The sequence below is a fragment of the Cadophora gregata genome (assembly GCF_030347475.1).
Source record: "Cadophora gregata isolate MNR1 chromosome Unknown scaffold_11, whole genome shotgun sequence".
Classification (NCBI taxonomy): domain Eukaryota; kingdom Fungi; phylum Ascomycota; class Leotiomycetes; order Helotiales; family Ploettnerulaceae; genus Cadophora; species Cadophora gregata.
Window position 1 is genome coordinate 1,285,338 of NW_026695934.1, and position 15,590 is coordinate 1,300,927.

The 15,590-nt window shown below is 50.2% G+C and overlaps 3 protein-coding genes across 3 annotated transcripts; 1 reads left to right on the top strand and 2 right to left on the bottom strand.

The window, feature by feature from the left end:
* Positions 1–5,396: 5,396 nt before the first annotated feature.
* ONS95_002535 (uncharacterized protein) lies at positions 5,397–5,717 on the bottom strand (the record flags this gene model as incomplete). Its single annotated transcript, XM_058495797.1, has 1 exon — positions 5,397–5,717. One exon carries the CDS (start codon positions 5,715–5,717, stop codon positions 5,397–5,399), a length of 321 nt encoding a protein of 106 aa, XP_058354525.1.
* A 1,576-nt stretch (positions 5,718–7,293) lies between these two features.
* ONS95_002536 (uncharacterized protein) lies at positions 7,294–9,450 on the top strand. The gene is made up of 2 exons (XM_058495798.1): positions 7,294–8,049; positions 8,103–9,450. The coding sequence occupies exons 1-2, from the start codon at positions 7,758–7,760 to the stop codon at positions 8,852–8,854; spliced, it is 1,044 nt and encodes a 347-aa protein (XP_058354526.1). The 5' UTR covers positions 7,294–7,757; the 3' UTR covers positions 8,855–9,450.
* Positions 9,451–11,977: 2,527 nt separating this feature from the next.
* ONS95_002537 (uncharacterized protein) lies at positions 11,978–14,166 on the bottom strand (the record flags this gene model as incomplete). The annotated part of the gene is made up of 1 exon (XM_058495799.1): positions 11,978–14,166. One exon carries the CDS (start codon positions 14,164–14,166, stop codon positions 13,201–13,203), a length of 966 nt encoding a protein of 321 aa, XP_058354527.1. The 3' UTR covers positions 11,978–13,200.
* Between the last annotated feature and the right edge of the window lie 1,424 nt (positions 14,167–15,590).

Consider the following 15,590-nt stretch of genomic DNA (forward strand, 5'->3'; position numbering starts at 1 on the left):
CGAAAGCTTGGACTTGGGGTTTCAGGTATTGGACAAGGTTGAGACGAATAGTGGTGATTGACACTGGTATCTTTAGACTATTCTGTCCACACCAAGATATCGTGCTGAGAATTGAGACGCTATATAATTGATGACGAGTTGAGACGGATAAAGTCCGAATGGTCGCTTGCGGACCACAAGCCCTACAAGCTCCCCGTCGAGATGTTCTCAACAAGAAAGGAACAAATCATGTGATACGATGTAACATCAAATTCCTGGCTGTGGGCATTCCACATGGGATCAGGGGATAAGTTTGCTGATCGCTCCTTGTTCGGGAAGATCATTTGTGGAAGACCGCGATGTTACTCAACGTCCAGAAAGAGAAGAGTTGCAATCTATGCATGTCCTTAAATCGTCTCTTCCTTGCCACGGATCCCCCAACAGGTGCCGTGCCATCCTAAAGCAATACATCGCATGTGCTCGGCTCCAAACTCACAAAAGTTCGGTCATTGTGGACGATCAAAGATATGTCCCGAGATGAAGACTCGTCACCCAGCCGGACCAAACATTCGTATGCAGCCTAAACTTCCGGCTCTCATCAGAAGAGGCTTTAAACTTTGCACCCCCTTCCATTTCTTCTGCTTAAACCCAGTAGCTGCATGGTCCAGAAAGCTCTGTTCAGACCTTAATCCGTGAAATCAAAGAATTACGGCCTGTGCTCCTAAGCGATGCCACCCTTTCCAAGCCACCAATACCTAAGACATTTAGGGATTCTAGGAGGGCAAGGAGGGTAAGGCGCGCGCTACTGCACCAAGAAACAAACCGCGCCTCTTACCCCCATACTGTCGTATGGCTTTTGACCACTCTCCACCACTGGAGCGAGATTCTGGCCTGTCTCATAGAAGCAAACAATGAAGTGATTTGGACTGCATGTACAAAGAGGAATAAGAAATTGCTCGTCAGGGTGCTACTATCTTTACACGGCTTTTGACCGAAAAGAGGAATGTCGACCGAAAAGTTGCTCAAAAGCATGATTTAGAGGTCGTTGGCACGTAAGTGCTGTAAGGAGGAGCAGGGTGGTATTAGGCGTAGGTGGAATGGTGTGCTTGACGGTAGCCGGCAAGACGGCTCAAGCAGAGGCCATGAACAGACACTGGTTTCTACCATAGGTACTTGCTGAGCTGCCCAAGACCACCACTTCGTCCCCATTCTGATGATATGCTCGAGGTTCTATGATTATGTTGGCTTTGCCTTTGCCACAGCAAATAGCCGAGCGGGGTGCAAAGTGGAATATGCCGAGAAGGTGACGACTGAGAACCTTGTTCTGTGGCAAGAACGGAGTGTACCCTGGGAATGAAACTTTGGTATGGCGGTTGAAGTATTGGCAATCGCCCACCGGTTGATTGAGGCCATCTTGTTTCTGCCTCTGAACAGAGTTCCTGTTTTTAGCAGGTAGAGAGCAGTCGGAGATCCTGAAGAAATAGACATCAAATGACGATTTGTGTTCGTATTAACCCAGGAAAGCTGCCAGAACCAGACACCGTTTTGAAGAAGTGGATACCATTTCCGTCCGTCTAATGCAGGTTTCCAGCAAAACAAGAACAATCGTCCGCAGGGGAGTTCTCCGGGAATCGTGATCGACAGAACCACCATAAGGTCCGAGTTTCAGGGGTCCTTGACTCGAGAATCCAACAGAGTTGGACGGGCAGCAGCGATGCCACGATGGCGATGCTGACCTCCTTTCGATCCAATCTCGCCGCAGCACACCTCAACGCCCCCACAATCACGCTGAAATCTCCGAATGGAATGTTCGCCAGTACCAATCCTGATTTGGAACTCCTTCTGCGGGCTGTGTGATCGTGTTGTTTCTAGTGGGAGAAAAAAACGGCTGCCAAAGTTTAGCAGCTCGGCTACGGCGCGCAGAGAAGGCATAGTAAATGGTGATATAGGCATGGTTCCAGGTGTGGAATCTGACGCTAGGAAACAGAGCTTCAACGGCGACACGCTCAGGTACTGAACGATGTGGATTGCCCTTCAACCTGTTGATTGCGTGTAAAATTTACAAAGAGTCCGAGAGCAATTTTCCCCTTCCTCTCCAAGCACCGGAGGGTTTCTTCTTTTGTTTGATATATCCATGGACGCGACGCTGGTGTGTCGATCGCAGGGTTTACGAGAGGTCAGAAATGGATCACTTCTGATGTCTGGATCGTCTGCTGATGAAAACAAGCCACTTGAAATATAGATGGGCACCAGGGCCCGTATTTTATCCGCATGGGAAGAAGGTCTGAACACTCGCTTGAAGATCCTCCAAATAATGAAGCCAAATCTGACCATGGAACCGGTAGACTCTGGCCAGGTCCCCCAGAAAAGGCTGACTGAAAGCTGACTCTCCACCAGATGATTTTGTCGGGAGATCGGCCACCCATCTGGCAAATGTTGCCGTTCCTTGATTCAAGAGGTGAGGCCTGAGATCCAATAAATGCAATAATGTTCCTTTCTGCCGTATCGAGATTACTTTGCGAAATTCGTGTGTAACCCCCCTCTTTAGTTCTGTGAGTGGGCATCTTATGTTTCCGAAGGTCACCCGGAACCACTGTCGTGGCCATGGGGTCTGACAAGGATACAAGACGAACCGTGCAGTGCGCAGGACCCGGTCTTAGGGACTCTGTGGTACTCTTTAATGATTATGTAGGGCTGGCAGTGAATAGATGAGGTTCCAGGACAGCATCACTGCCACGGAGATTTGCAGACTGTCAAATGCACATGATAGGGAGCTGTGTTCCGCAGCATGTAGTATCTCGGTACGAAATACTCCTGATGCTATGGTATGACGGTGAGTGTGTATAAGGAAACTTTGAGAGACGAAATGGCACTCTCATGTGAACATCAAGCTTCTTCCTTGTTTGGAAAGGGCCAGAAAGAAATCATGAGAATCCAGGGCGGTGACTCGTCGAATCTGATCTCCTTACATCCTCAAGAATTTTGACACCAATCAATAGCCTGATTTTATGCTAGCGGATGCTTGATGACGACAATAATCCGAGATGGCCCCTGAGAAGGTGCGCAGCTAAAGCACAGCACACACCTGAAATGGAAGCAAATCTCAACAAATTAGTTGTAAATCCCCTCCTGTGATATGATCTACAGATCTCTTAGGTTCCCACACCCTCTCCTAGAAGCGGGAGCTGTGTAAAATCAGCCATGAGGATCCAATTAATGATGAATAAGGACCGAGTGCGTGTAGGAGGGAGCAGGATCAAGATCGAAGCCCGCCACTCACCTGATCGTTGTACTGCAATAACGTACGGACGAAGAGCAATGGATTCATTTCCGAGAGCAGCAGACAATCAACACAGCCGCCCTAGATTGACCCTTGCTCAAAGCATGCATAGATTCCTTCCATGCCATGCCTATCGCCATGCACATGCGGCGTGGTAAGCCCACCATTCCAGCTTCTGATAAGGCTGGGTGCAGGCAGTAAGTGGTGCACAGCACTAAGACATACAGTGCCTTCAGTCGGCACTGGATTAGGGGCAACAATGGACGGCAGCAATGCAACTCTCTCTCGCTGACCAGCTGGCTGGCAGCTGTACCACGACTGCATGCGGAGTGATGCAGAGTCTTGAGGTCGCACTCGTGGGATGGGGACGGGACACAGGGATGAGATGTGATGGGGAGCTGTTGTGCTCTGGTTCGGAGCTCAGTAGTCGGGTCAAGGCATGGTGGCCTTGCATTGCCTTGTGTGGATAATAATGGATATGATGAGATGGATATCATGGGATGGAGGGGAGGGGAGAAGGAGGACAGCCCAGTGCCAGTCCAGTAGTGCCCGGTGCCTGTCTGGAGCGCCAGCGCCGATGCAGTGACACTCCAGTCCAGTACGGTTTGGGAATGGCGTCTCGTTAAGCGAGGATGGCCCGAAGTCACTCCCGCTGACTTGGGCGGGCATGCGAGATGGGCCATGGGCATAGCAGGGACAGGGGCAAGGTAGATTTACAAGGCAAGGACAAGGCCAGCGAGGGAACGAAAGGAAAGGAAGAAAGGATACACGGAAGAACAACAGCGAAAACAAGAACATGTGTTCCAGAATTTCATGATGGCTTGGAAAATCGAGTCAGGATGTCTGCGACCCATGGGCCATGGGCCATGGAGCAGCGCACCATCGAACGGCAGGAAGAACGAAGCCCCGATGGGCCAAACGAGCCGGACGGAACATGCACGCAATATCAGAGAGAGGGGAGTCAGTACGCCCCAAGACTTGTGCCAACCTATTGGAGCCCGCGGCGCATCATGGCATATGCGCGGAAGGCAGGCTCTCTCCTCTCCTCTCCTCTCCTCTCCTCTCCTCTCCTCTCCTCTCCTCTCCTCAATAATGCAACAGTGGCTGGTATCATCTGGATTTGATTGACCAGTGTCGAGTTTCAAAATTGGCGGCCGGAAAGCTGCAAGAACGATCATCCGGTCTCTCATCGAACATTTGGAGCCAGCTGGCATGACTGGCATGACTGGCATTAATGTGGCATCAAGACCCATGGCCATGGCCATGAGCACAGGACAGTGGGTGCCTCCTGGATATCTTCCCTGCCAGCAGACTCGCGATGAACGAACCAAAGAACTGACGAACAAGCCGACAACGGAACGCCAGCTGGTGGCAGCAGAAATCAAATATCATACAAAGGATGACTTGCTCAGAGAGCAGACCCAGAGGAAGACCCGTCGCAAGACCTGCTCTTTATGTCGTAGGCTGCCCACGGCGGTAGACTTGTGTTTCTCCTCTCTCTCCAAAATCTGGCCGTGCTCCAGCGACCACCGAAATGGACCCTTCCCGTGCCCGCCCTCTGACTCTGAGTGGCTACCAGATGCGATAACGGCAGAGCCTGTGTTGTTCCGTACGCACCTCAGCTCTCCTGTCAACTGCTTGATCTGCGACCAGGGATCAACAATGGCGCTTTTAGCTCATCTGCAAACCTCCTCAAGGATGGCAAGGGCAGGCGTGGAGCCCCGGCAGAGGGGCGTGACCAGGGGATCCGATTCGAATGAGGTCCGGAACCTGTCCTGCTGGCCGAGGATGAACCCAGGGATCACTGCAACCGAAAGACTCGTGTGCGCCCAGCGCCCGGACAGCGCCTCCTCGTTTCTCTTCTAACCGAGGACAAGGTATGCTGGTGGAAAGCGCTGTAGGGTAAGGGGAGAAGTTGGTGGGGTGGGATGGTGTAAAGTATATCAGTTAACAATTTTTTATTTGCGAAAATAGAGGCGCCATTTGCAAGCTAAACTACTACTGGAGGTTATGAGCCCGAAGGCGCCATGCCATGTCTAATGTGCCGTTGTCCAAGAGTATGACCAACCTGCCTAATTGTTATTGCGAGTTGACGAACGACTACGAACTGTACCTGAGTTGAATATCTCCCTGGCAATTATAGACGGTGGTAATTCGCAGGCGACAAAGGCAGATCACTGGCTCTGATTGACACATCGATATCTTTCCGAGCCTTCCAGAATCTCCAGCAATCTGGAGGAGTTCCAAGGCTGCGAACTGGCTGGTGCTCTGGTGCTCTGGTGCTCTCCCGTCCAGCGCAATAATAATATCCCGCGTCCATGTGCTGTGCTGTGCTGTGCGGTGCGGGATCGATAACGGTGGTGTGGTGCCAGAGGAGGCGTGGGCGTGGCTTTTTCTGCTTCTGCGGCCCGTCAAGCGTGGTTGACAGGTGGATATTCGTACCGGCTGCCATGTTCATGTTCTGGCGATGCTCTACCTTAACTTTCTACTAGCTGGACGTTGCCTACCGCCTTCAAAGCCAATCGTCGCCCGCACTACAGTATAGTACTGCCATCAACCCCTTCCTCAATCGTCATGTTAGACCAGCGATCTGCAACGCTTGATTCTAGCTGCGGTTCGTCTTTCCCATCTTGTGGCTGTCGACTATTGAAGGGTGCTGTACGGTGCTGTACGGTGCATTATTGCACTGCAGTGCAGTGCAGCGTCTCACTGTGAGAGCGGGAGTGATGTGTAGGCGAAGGGGAGAGGGAGAGGGAGAGGGAGAAGGAGAAGGAGAAGGGAGAGGGAGCGGGGGAACAAGCTCTCCCGCCTGCTAGGTGCAGCGAGTTATTGAATTGAATAATACGGAGTACAAGTACACACTGCACCTGCTGCATCTGCTGCATCTGCTGCATCTGCTCTTGTCAGAACCCAGAACCTCCCCGACCTGGGCTGCTGGGCACCTGGGCACCTGGGCATCCATCCTGATTCCTGTCTGACGGTTTTGCAACGCCAACACAACCACAAGTTCACAACCCCAACCCTGCCCTGCCCGGTCCTGCCCTGCCTGGTCCTGCCCTGCCCTGCCATGCACCTTCTCCTGGACTCTCACGGGCCTTTTTGACCGTCGAAGCGAGCTGTACAGACGCCCCATCGCGTCGATCGCTGGACAGGCGACAGGGTTGCGATCGTAAAAGCGGTAGAGGATTCATTTGCCGCCTTCCAGAATTTTATCTTTTGTCTCATTTACCCCAAACATCAATTTGGTCATCCCAAGTCAAGTAGAAGTGTGCGTGCTGTCCGTGTCATGATTCAATTACTTCCCTAGGTAGCCGTACCGTACCGTACCGTAGCATACACTTCACGACTGTCGGAGCTTGGAAAGCATAAATCACGAGGAACGTCGTCCCAGTGGTGGGGAGACTAAGATACGCCTACGCCTACGCCTACCTTACCTTACCTTACCTTACCTTACCTTACCTAAGGCACCCTCAGCATTATTATTCGGCATCAGCTCGATCGGTGGTCTCGCTTGAGACGGCTGGCATTCTTTACCATAATAGTCAGGGTCGGAGGGGGAACAAGAGGGAAGAGGACGAGGACGAGGACGAGGACGAGGACGAGGACGAGGACGCCACGCCCAGATCCGCCCGTTGGAGATAAGTCGGACGTTAACAAGCAGAATCATAATCCACCTCCACCATTTGTGCATCACCCTCGTCTCATGTGCTCCTACTTAGCTTGTCAGCATCCTGGCCCAAACATCTTGACTTGACAGGCAGGGAGTCCCTGAAAGCCTGAAAAGAAAGGTTGCCTCGAAAGGGACATGCTCCGAGGCATGCCTGCACTGAACAAGCATTAAAACCTAGCCGACCGACATCTTCGCCTTGGGGCCCTTGGGGGTCTCCTCCACTGCGGGTGCTTGCCAACGGCTGTTGCAGGCATCGGAGATCCTTGGACACTCCCTCGCACATCCTGGGAAATCATCCTTTCCTCGTCCGTATCGAGCTTCAGTGCCGGTGTAGCGCGGCGAAAGATCCAGTTAGCAGGTATCATGCCCATGCCCATGCCCATGCCCACTGGGTGCTCCGGATCATCCCAACCATCGAGGGGCAGTACTGTACTGTATTAATGTGCAAGGTTTCAAGGTTTGGAGCACCTCAAGTCAGTCCCAGTTGCTGACCCACACCAATTTGTGACAGCATTGTTACTCTGGAGCTTACCAGGATCCATGGTGGATTCACTTGGATCGCCCACACTGTCCGGGAGATCTTAAATATCATCAATCCCTCACGCACCTCTGAAGCCTTGCATTCGCAGGCGTTCCTATCACCACCAGGGTCACATACTTGTGTCGAAGCAAACTTAAGGAATCGAACATAATATCCTAATCACGTTCAACAACACCATACAAAACTCAATCCCTCCACTACATCGATCTTGTTTTTATCAACGACTTTCTTTCGCATTGATTCGGCTTTGCTCATCTTTCTCGCCTTCAGCACATCAACTCCGGGTCATGAACCTCTCCAGTCTGGTCCACTCAGGTAGACATCAAGTTGAACAGCAATTCCAACCATATCCATCAAGAGCACACATCATGGCGTCTTCTTTGGTAGCAAACCCATACACAGCTCAGCCACTTGGTCAGAGCCCTGGCTACACATACGTTACCGCACCTCAACCACCACCATCTCCTCCGGTCGATGAAGTCGCAAAATGCTCTTTGCCATCGATATCAAGCTTGTTAGGACTTGCTGACGGCTCAAACCCACAAGAACAGCAATCTCAACAGCAAAGTCAGCAACAAGGTCAGTACTTCTGGTCAAGTGAAGCAGAGGAGCCCCCGACTAACTGCCAATAGTTCAAACCAAGACAGAGTACCGTCCCGATTCTGGTCATCAGCACTATGGACCATCACCAGTCATGGCATCTAGGGGCGCGCTTCCACCTACTCCACCAATGCAATCAGAATCTGGGTTCGATGGCAGACAGTCACCTTCAGCGGGGTCGAACTCTGGATACTCAGTTGCCTCCGCTCCGGGATATTACTTTGCACCATCTTCAGTCTCATCAATCAATAATATCGAGCCTCATGCTCAGCGCCAGCATGTTCCCCAACTTCAGCGTAGAGTCTCAATGCCAGTGGCCGCCATGGCATACGCCCAATCGCCATACAATGCGTCCCAGTACAGTGTCTCACCCCAGCAATCGATGAGCTCTTATTATCCAAGTCCAATGCAAGCTACTCCTCCTCCGCAAGCACAAATCTCCGGGCTTTACTATCAGAGACCTCTTCCTCAGGTTTGTTTATCTCTCGACATTATCTCGTCTTTCAAAGCTAACTTCGAAAAAGCAATTCCCCCCACCATTAATGCCTGTCTCAGTCACCCTTACCCCATCCTCTGGCGCAAATCCATGGCAGCATCACCACTACATCTCCCCATCATCCGCGGCCTCGTTTCCTCAATCCCAAGATCGTTACATTTGCCAGACCTGCAACAAGGCCTTCTCCAGACCCTCCAGCTTACGAATCCACTCGCACTCTCATACTGGGGAAAAGCCATTCAAGTGCCCACACCAAGGATGCGGGAAGGCGTTCAGCGTCAGAAGTAACATGAAGAGGCACGAGCGAGGATGTCACAGCTTCGAAGGTGGATCGATGATTTAACGTTAGCACTGGACACAACCTACACCGCAAACAAATGGAGAGCGAAACTCTCTATACCCCTTAATGTATAAAGTACGATGTTTCCTTAATTTTCATTCACATCTGTTGTGTTACTAGAGTGGCGCCTGTCGCTGATACCCACTCATTGTTTCCTTTGGGCTTTTGGTGGTTGTCGTCATATCATGGATCGGCGTTGGCGGGTAATGTCGCATTTACACCGGAGTTAATGGCTATTAGTTCCTCGAGATTGGCTCGAGAGAACACTTAAAGGAGAGATATCTGAAAGGGAGCAAGAAATAAAGGGGCACGCACAGGATCGCGAGATCCCAATGTCCGGGGAAATGAAACTGGGAATGGAAAGGAAATGAAATGGATATGAGAAAGATGCTTGCTGGTCCATCATCACCCATTCTCTGCTCGCACAGCAGAGTGACTGCCAGAGACACCGAGCTCGGGTCACACAACAAAAGAATTAGATAGTTCTTTAGTATGGGTGGCATTTGTAAAGTAATTGAACTTAAATCAATCATATTACCCAAACTGGTTATTCTTTACCGTCCACCATCATCTATCTTACTTTCGTGTTGTAATCACCGTCCACTGCATCACCTGCACAGTGAATTGTTGATCTCGTACGTTCAGGTAACACAACCTGCCCCTATTCGCCTCACAGCCGTATGTGTACGAGGCCTCAATATCACTTGATAAATGTTTCAATATGACTTTCGGTCTAATAAACATCTGAAGGGACATTTCCCCCCAAGGTCAGTAACACCACACCCATCCAGGACACCCCCTGCCTATCCACCTGCCATCCAATCCCAGCTTCCTAACAGAGTCACAGAATCGATTGACTTGTCTGAATCTCCGGATTGACAGAGTAAAATCTCCCTCCTAGATCGCTGTCGGAAATTACAGAGACCGTATCAAGATGGCGGGTACTCAAGCATGATACTTCGCTGTGTCATTCCCGTGATGGCGAACATGCATCACCCTGGCGGGCGGCGATTCAGGCATAATGCAGCCCTACTCGCGGCGCCCCCTAACTCCAAAGCATGGAAAGGCTCAAGCATTCAAGCATTCACCATCTACGGACCTCCACTTTACATCGATCCTCGGCGGGAAGCTCATAATCAATATTATATGTGCCTATGTATACCTATACGGGTACCTTAAACGACCAGGAGCATGCCTTGATAGCCTCATATAATTCATGTAATAAGCACTGCACAACACATCTAATTTAGATTGCCTGAGCTCGCTTGGTACCTTACTGCTACATTGCAGTAAGTAAACAGAATGTTCGTTAAGATAGGTTAAGCCCGTTAAGCTAGAAGCCTTCTAAAGGCATGGACAGCAGGCGAAGTGACGTTGTGGGTGGGGTCGACCCTGCACCACCATCACCAACCGCTCTCGCCGCTCTTTGCTTTAATTTTTCCCTCGTTCGTCGCACTCGCCCTTGCCTCCTCCCCGAATCACGGTCGCGAGAATCTCAGCACCTCGCTTAGAAGGAAGCACGTTTAGGTGTCTTAGAACAGTCTTAGAAAAGGGGAGAGACATGCGTGCCGCGGCGTGCTTCTCGGGCGGTGGAATTAGGAAGGGATCATCCTTGTGGCAGGCGGCTGAGACCTTTCGAAAATGTGAGAAATTGGTGGCCTGGACCTTGAACGGGTCAGAGGGGAACTGCATAGATCGGATGTGTTTTTTGCTCTGCTGCAGTTTTACTTCGGATGGCAGACCGACGGCGAGGTGTCTGTTGTTCTGTTACCACGGATGAGCTTGCCTCACGGACGGATTTCCGATTGATGCGCTCATGGGGGCCTTGGTTTGGAAGACTGCGAAGGGTGTTCTTGGAATGAATCACGATTGCATTGCAAAACGATCTCCCAAACAGCGTCATGCCATCCATCACATCAGTCAGATCCGAAATTCAATTGCAATAGCATTGCCGAGATATCACTCTCCCTTGCCGGACAATGAATGTATGGGACTCAGGGAGTCGGGCAATAGGATCGACCAGGTATGAGGTATAACACAGATTGAAGGGGTATAAAACGGGGTGGGCAGCGTCTATGCCAAATTGGCCGGGATCCGGAGATGAGTGACAAGTCAAGAAAAACCCATAACAAAGGTTGTTATTATTGTAATTATGGAGAGATCAAGCGGGAATCGTCAATAAGGATTAGGCCTGCAGCGTCCGCGCCGAGGCGTCCCAGAAAAGGTTGAAACATTGACAGGCGCAAATCCCATAGCATGGCGTTATATGAGATGATTTTCGAAACGTTGACAGATCTTATTGCTGTGTTGACCATGGGATGGCAAGTCGGGATGGCATGGGACGGGATGGGACAGCCATGGCCACATGCAATGCAAGAGCATCAGAGCGCTGATGCTGGACGGTGATCTCGCGAGCGGGCCGCGGGGGACTGGTGAAACTTGGAGAGTACGAGTCCAGACGCATGACTTGTCCGTGTTTGAGAACACATGAACTTAACCGGAGCTTCTACCTTCCACGAGTGGTGTGTTTTGAGATTTGAAATGGGAGGTGGAAAGCAAAGAGCGGTAAGTAAGGTAAAAATAGAATGTCCGATCTTAGATGTCGAGAAGGGCGGCAAGTCAGGTTAAAGTGAGGGGGCGAGGAAAGCTGGGGATGATGTTGATGACAACAACAAAAAAAAAGATTTCAACGGTTCGTCGATCGCGACAACCATATACTGTATAAGCTTCAGATGAAGTGGAAACAACGTTTGCAGATCCCATTAGAGTGGTTTCTCGGGGATTCTGGTGATCTGAGAGGTGGGATAACCGCCCTGCAGGGGCGAACGGGAAGGCTGTGCAATTCTGAAGCAGCCCGTCGAGAATAGGCTGGTCAGCCAATAGTGCGTCGACACCGGCAGTTGAAGAGTACCAATCAAGTGTTCTACAATGCCTCCATCCATGGTTGACTTGCAATGCGTTGCCGAAAGTCTTCTGTGATAGCAGTAGTATTCAGAATGGAGAAAATGTATCATCTTTCGGAGTTGTTGCTTGCCCGCTTGCAAGTTTATCTCATGCAATCATGGCGTTCTCTCATGTCACATTTCCTGTACTGGCACTTCTTTACTTGTACTTGTTTGTATCTCAGCATCTGCATACCCAGCGTGGATCTCAGCCGGCTACATGTTCCAACCCTCAATCTTCATAATCTATTCTCTGGCTGCTTCTCTTAAATTCACTTCTGTACCATCGAGTTGCGCTTTTTCGTATGTTTCTGCCGTGTTGGGTGCTGGGCATTGCCGGCACTACTCCCGAGTGAGGAGAGAACTGCAAGACCAAGGGTGGCTCCAGTCACAACTCTTCCTGCCACAGGTCCTGATATACGCTTGCTATCCGAGTTCTTCTTCGATGCAGATAGTGGCTGTAATGTCAAGGACAATGGGATTTGTCACTGTCAATCGGTAGCAACCGAAAGGAAGCCACTTCGTGAACCACAGGTTGGCGAACTTACTTGCTAGTGAAAATGCAAGCATTGAAAGTTGATGTTAGTGCAGCCGTCGTAGTAGACATGGAGGTGATGGAATTGTTCGCTCATATGCATCACTTCATTTTGAATGCTTCAAGGATTCAGGGTGACTCTCAAGCAGCCAGTGTTGCAGCTTCAGAAGCCAACAAAAAATGAGGCATTGCTGCACGTCGAGTTACAAGGCAACAGCTGGGACATTACGACGTCAACCTGTCTGGAAGTAAACAACGAATAGAGTTTCAAGGAGCAGGGTGAGAAACTGGAGGGTTTCTTACCTGTGGGAGCAAAGCTGAAGACCAAATCACTGCAGAGGGGTCAACTGCAAGTTACCCAGCTTGAGAACTGGACAATGGCCAACGAGGAGAATACTATCCAGTCCGCTACAGACGTAGCAATGGTGAGAGTAACACTGGAATTCTATAGACTATGGGTCAAGTAAAGATAAGACAAATTGAAGAGGAATTAGTTCCAAGTAATGACTTTATTGTGACGTCTTTGTTTATACCCGAAATCCATTTACTGCGAGACAGAACAAAAGCCCACCAACTTTATCATGCATAACCGTTTCGGCCAGACCACAGATATTCTTCAGTGGAATAGACTTTGTAATGTATCCGAAAATTTTGGGGAGTGCAATAAAAGCTGGATGAAAGACGCACTTCCCAGAAACCCTCTTCCCATCTTCCCAGACCTCACTCCCAATACAAGGTATCCTCCATAGCATCATATCCAGCGTGTAAGAGTTCCTCCGGTCAGAAAAAAATAATCCGAAACCACGCCACATCCTCCTCATTCCATCTCAAAGACTCTCGAATGTGAGCGTGAGAAATGACTAGGCAACTCTGCAGGGTTGACTGGGGCGTGCGTTTTCGGGTTCTCAGCGTCCTCAGCCTCAAGTTTCGCAAGGTGATTACGAATGGCATCCGCGCTCATTTCACGCATCATGAGAACAGAGCCTCGATTGGAGCGCAGCGAACGCTGCTCGTCCTCGGCAGCTTCAACCTTCTCCTTGTCACGACGTTCTCTCCACCGAGCGAGCTTCCATAAGGCGAGGAGTACCACGATAGTCAGTCCTGCAACGACGCCGAGAACTATGCCCACTATTGCTTGGTCTGACTGGCCTTTCTTCTGGGGTGCATTTGCTGGAATGGGGGTCGTTGTGTTTTGTGCTCCGAGGGCGATATCCGCTGGACTTGACTTTGGGGCTGTCGAGATTGCCAATGTGTCGGTAGGCCTGGTGGAGCTGCTCGAGGTAGTGCGTGTGTCGGAGCTGGTACTGTCTGAACTCGTATTCCGCGTGGTGGTTGCAGTACCGGAAGATGGATGTGATGCGCTTGTAGATGTGCTCGAAGTAGTTGCAGGTGGTTCAAAATCGACAGGGAGCTTTGTTCCACAGTGGACATAATAGTCAGTGCTGCATTTGCCGATCTTAAGAAGGCTTGTACCAGCGTCCTTTTTGCAGTTCGCAAATAGCTGTAAGCAGATTAGAGTGGGCATAGTTCCGCGATATGTAGTGAGATCCGGAGTTCCATAGTTTTTGCACTGGCATTCGTAGGTAAGCGTCTCACTGTTACAATCGTTGCTGTTGGTAACTGAGCTGCATAGTGTATCGCACGCCGAGCTCTGGGAGCGACACCAGTCTATGCGTACGCTTGGGTCAACCGAGTTTGTGTCCAGTTGTGCGCTTGCTTGGGTGTCGACGAAGCCAGAAAGTAGCATCCCTATGAGGATGACGAGGAGGGCGGGAGAAGACATGTTGTGGGCACAGCTCCAATGAGAGGCGTGGCTTGAAAGAAAATGTTGATTGCAAAATCAAGGTCGAAGTCGAAGTTGAAGTCGGAAATTGCGAGCTGAAATGACGTGAAGCGTGAATTTAAGGTCGTAGATAAGGAGGACTGGCGAAGGAAATGATAAGCGAGACTGTTGTTGTTGTTTTGACATTGAAAAACGGTGAATTCTCAGCCATGTCCAATGCTCCGAAGCCCAAGCTAGGACTTGAGTGAACATGTACAGTGACCTGACTAGCAAGGCTTCGCCAAATATAGAAAGCTTCCGCACTGCCATGGTTCAGGGACAGCTCGATTACAGGTTGTGTCTTCTGTGTTGCTCTTACTGGTAATAGGGAATATCAGTACCTTCTCTTTTGCTTTCAGAAGAATAGTTTTTAATTAGCAACTTAGCCCGGTGACGTATCGCACCGGAGGAAAGTAGAGCACCTCTGTTATTGCTACTCCTAAGGTGAATTTATTGTCCCATCATTCAGAACGTCGTTCAAGAACAATATCAGCGTCCTGCTCTGCATTGATATCATCGGGGCTTGGGCTTGTCTGAGATCCTAGGTAGAAGACAGCTAGCTCTAATAAAGACCAGAGTTCGAAGAGCACCATCGAGTTATCGATGAACCTGTTGCTAAGGACTTCGAAACGAAAACAGACATGAAAGAAGCAAGACTAACGGCACTAAAAGACATGTATTGCACCAAGTTCAAAGGGAGCCCGAGAAGAGTCAAGACTTCAAGCAAATGAATGAATTCACGCCAAATGCAAGAATAGCTCAAAAAAATACAAATTGCAGCTGGGCTGAGCCAAAACTTGTATTTTCCAAGTCATGGAAAGCTGTGATCTGGAACCTCTTCGCTTGAGAGCTTTACTTGCAAATTACATGGTAGGGTCAGCAAGGGGATGAAAGAATCGGCGGATATCAACATGGATGATGGATCTGGCTGACATGCGAGGTCAGTCTTCTCTCCTAACACGGCGACCTGTAGAATATTCTGTCCGGTTGTAACAATCCAACAACGCGGAGGTGGTGCCTCCGTCGGCAGGCAGCATGCTTCTGTTCTGCTTCTGCGCACATGGAGGGACCGGCCGGTGAGGTTCGAGCATTGGTGGGTCGTCGTTGAGGCTCAAAGTTGGCTGTTGATTGCTCGCTATCCTTACTCTAGTATTTATGCTCAGACTCCACAATGCACGGATTTGTGCATCTTGTGCACAGCGATCAGAGATCCTCGGGCTCGATTGTTTCACGTTAGCGCTAATGCACTCCCCGGATTCCGCGGACTAGTCTTGAAGAAGATTTCAAGGTTGCTTTTGGGGAGTGAGCGAGACGAGATCCCCAGGACCCGCCCGTTGATCCTCGAAACGACGGGAAGCGTTTATTCAACCTATTATTGCCTCCAT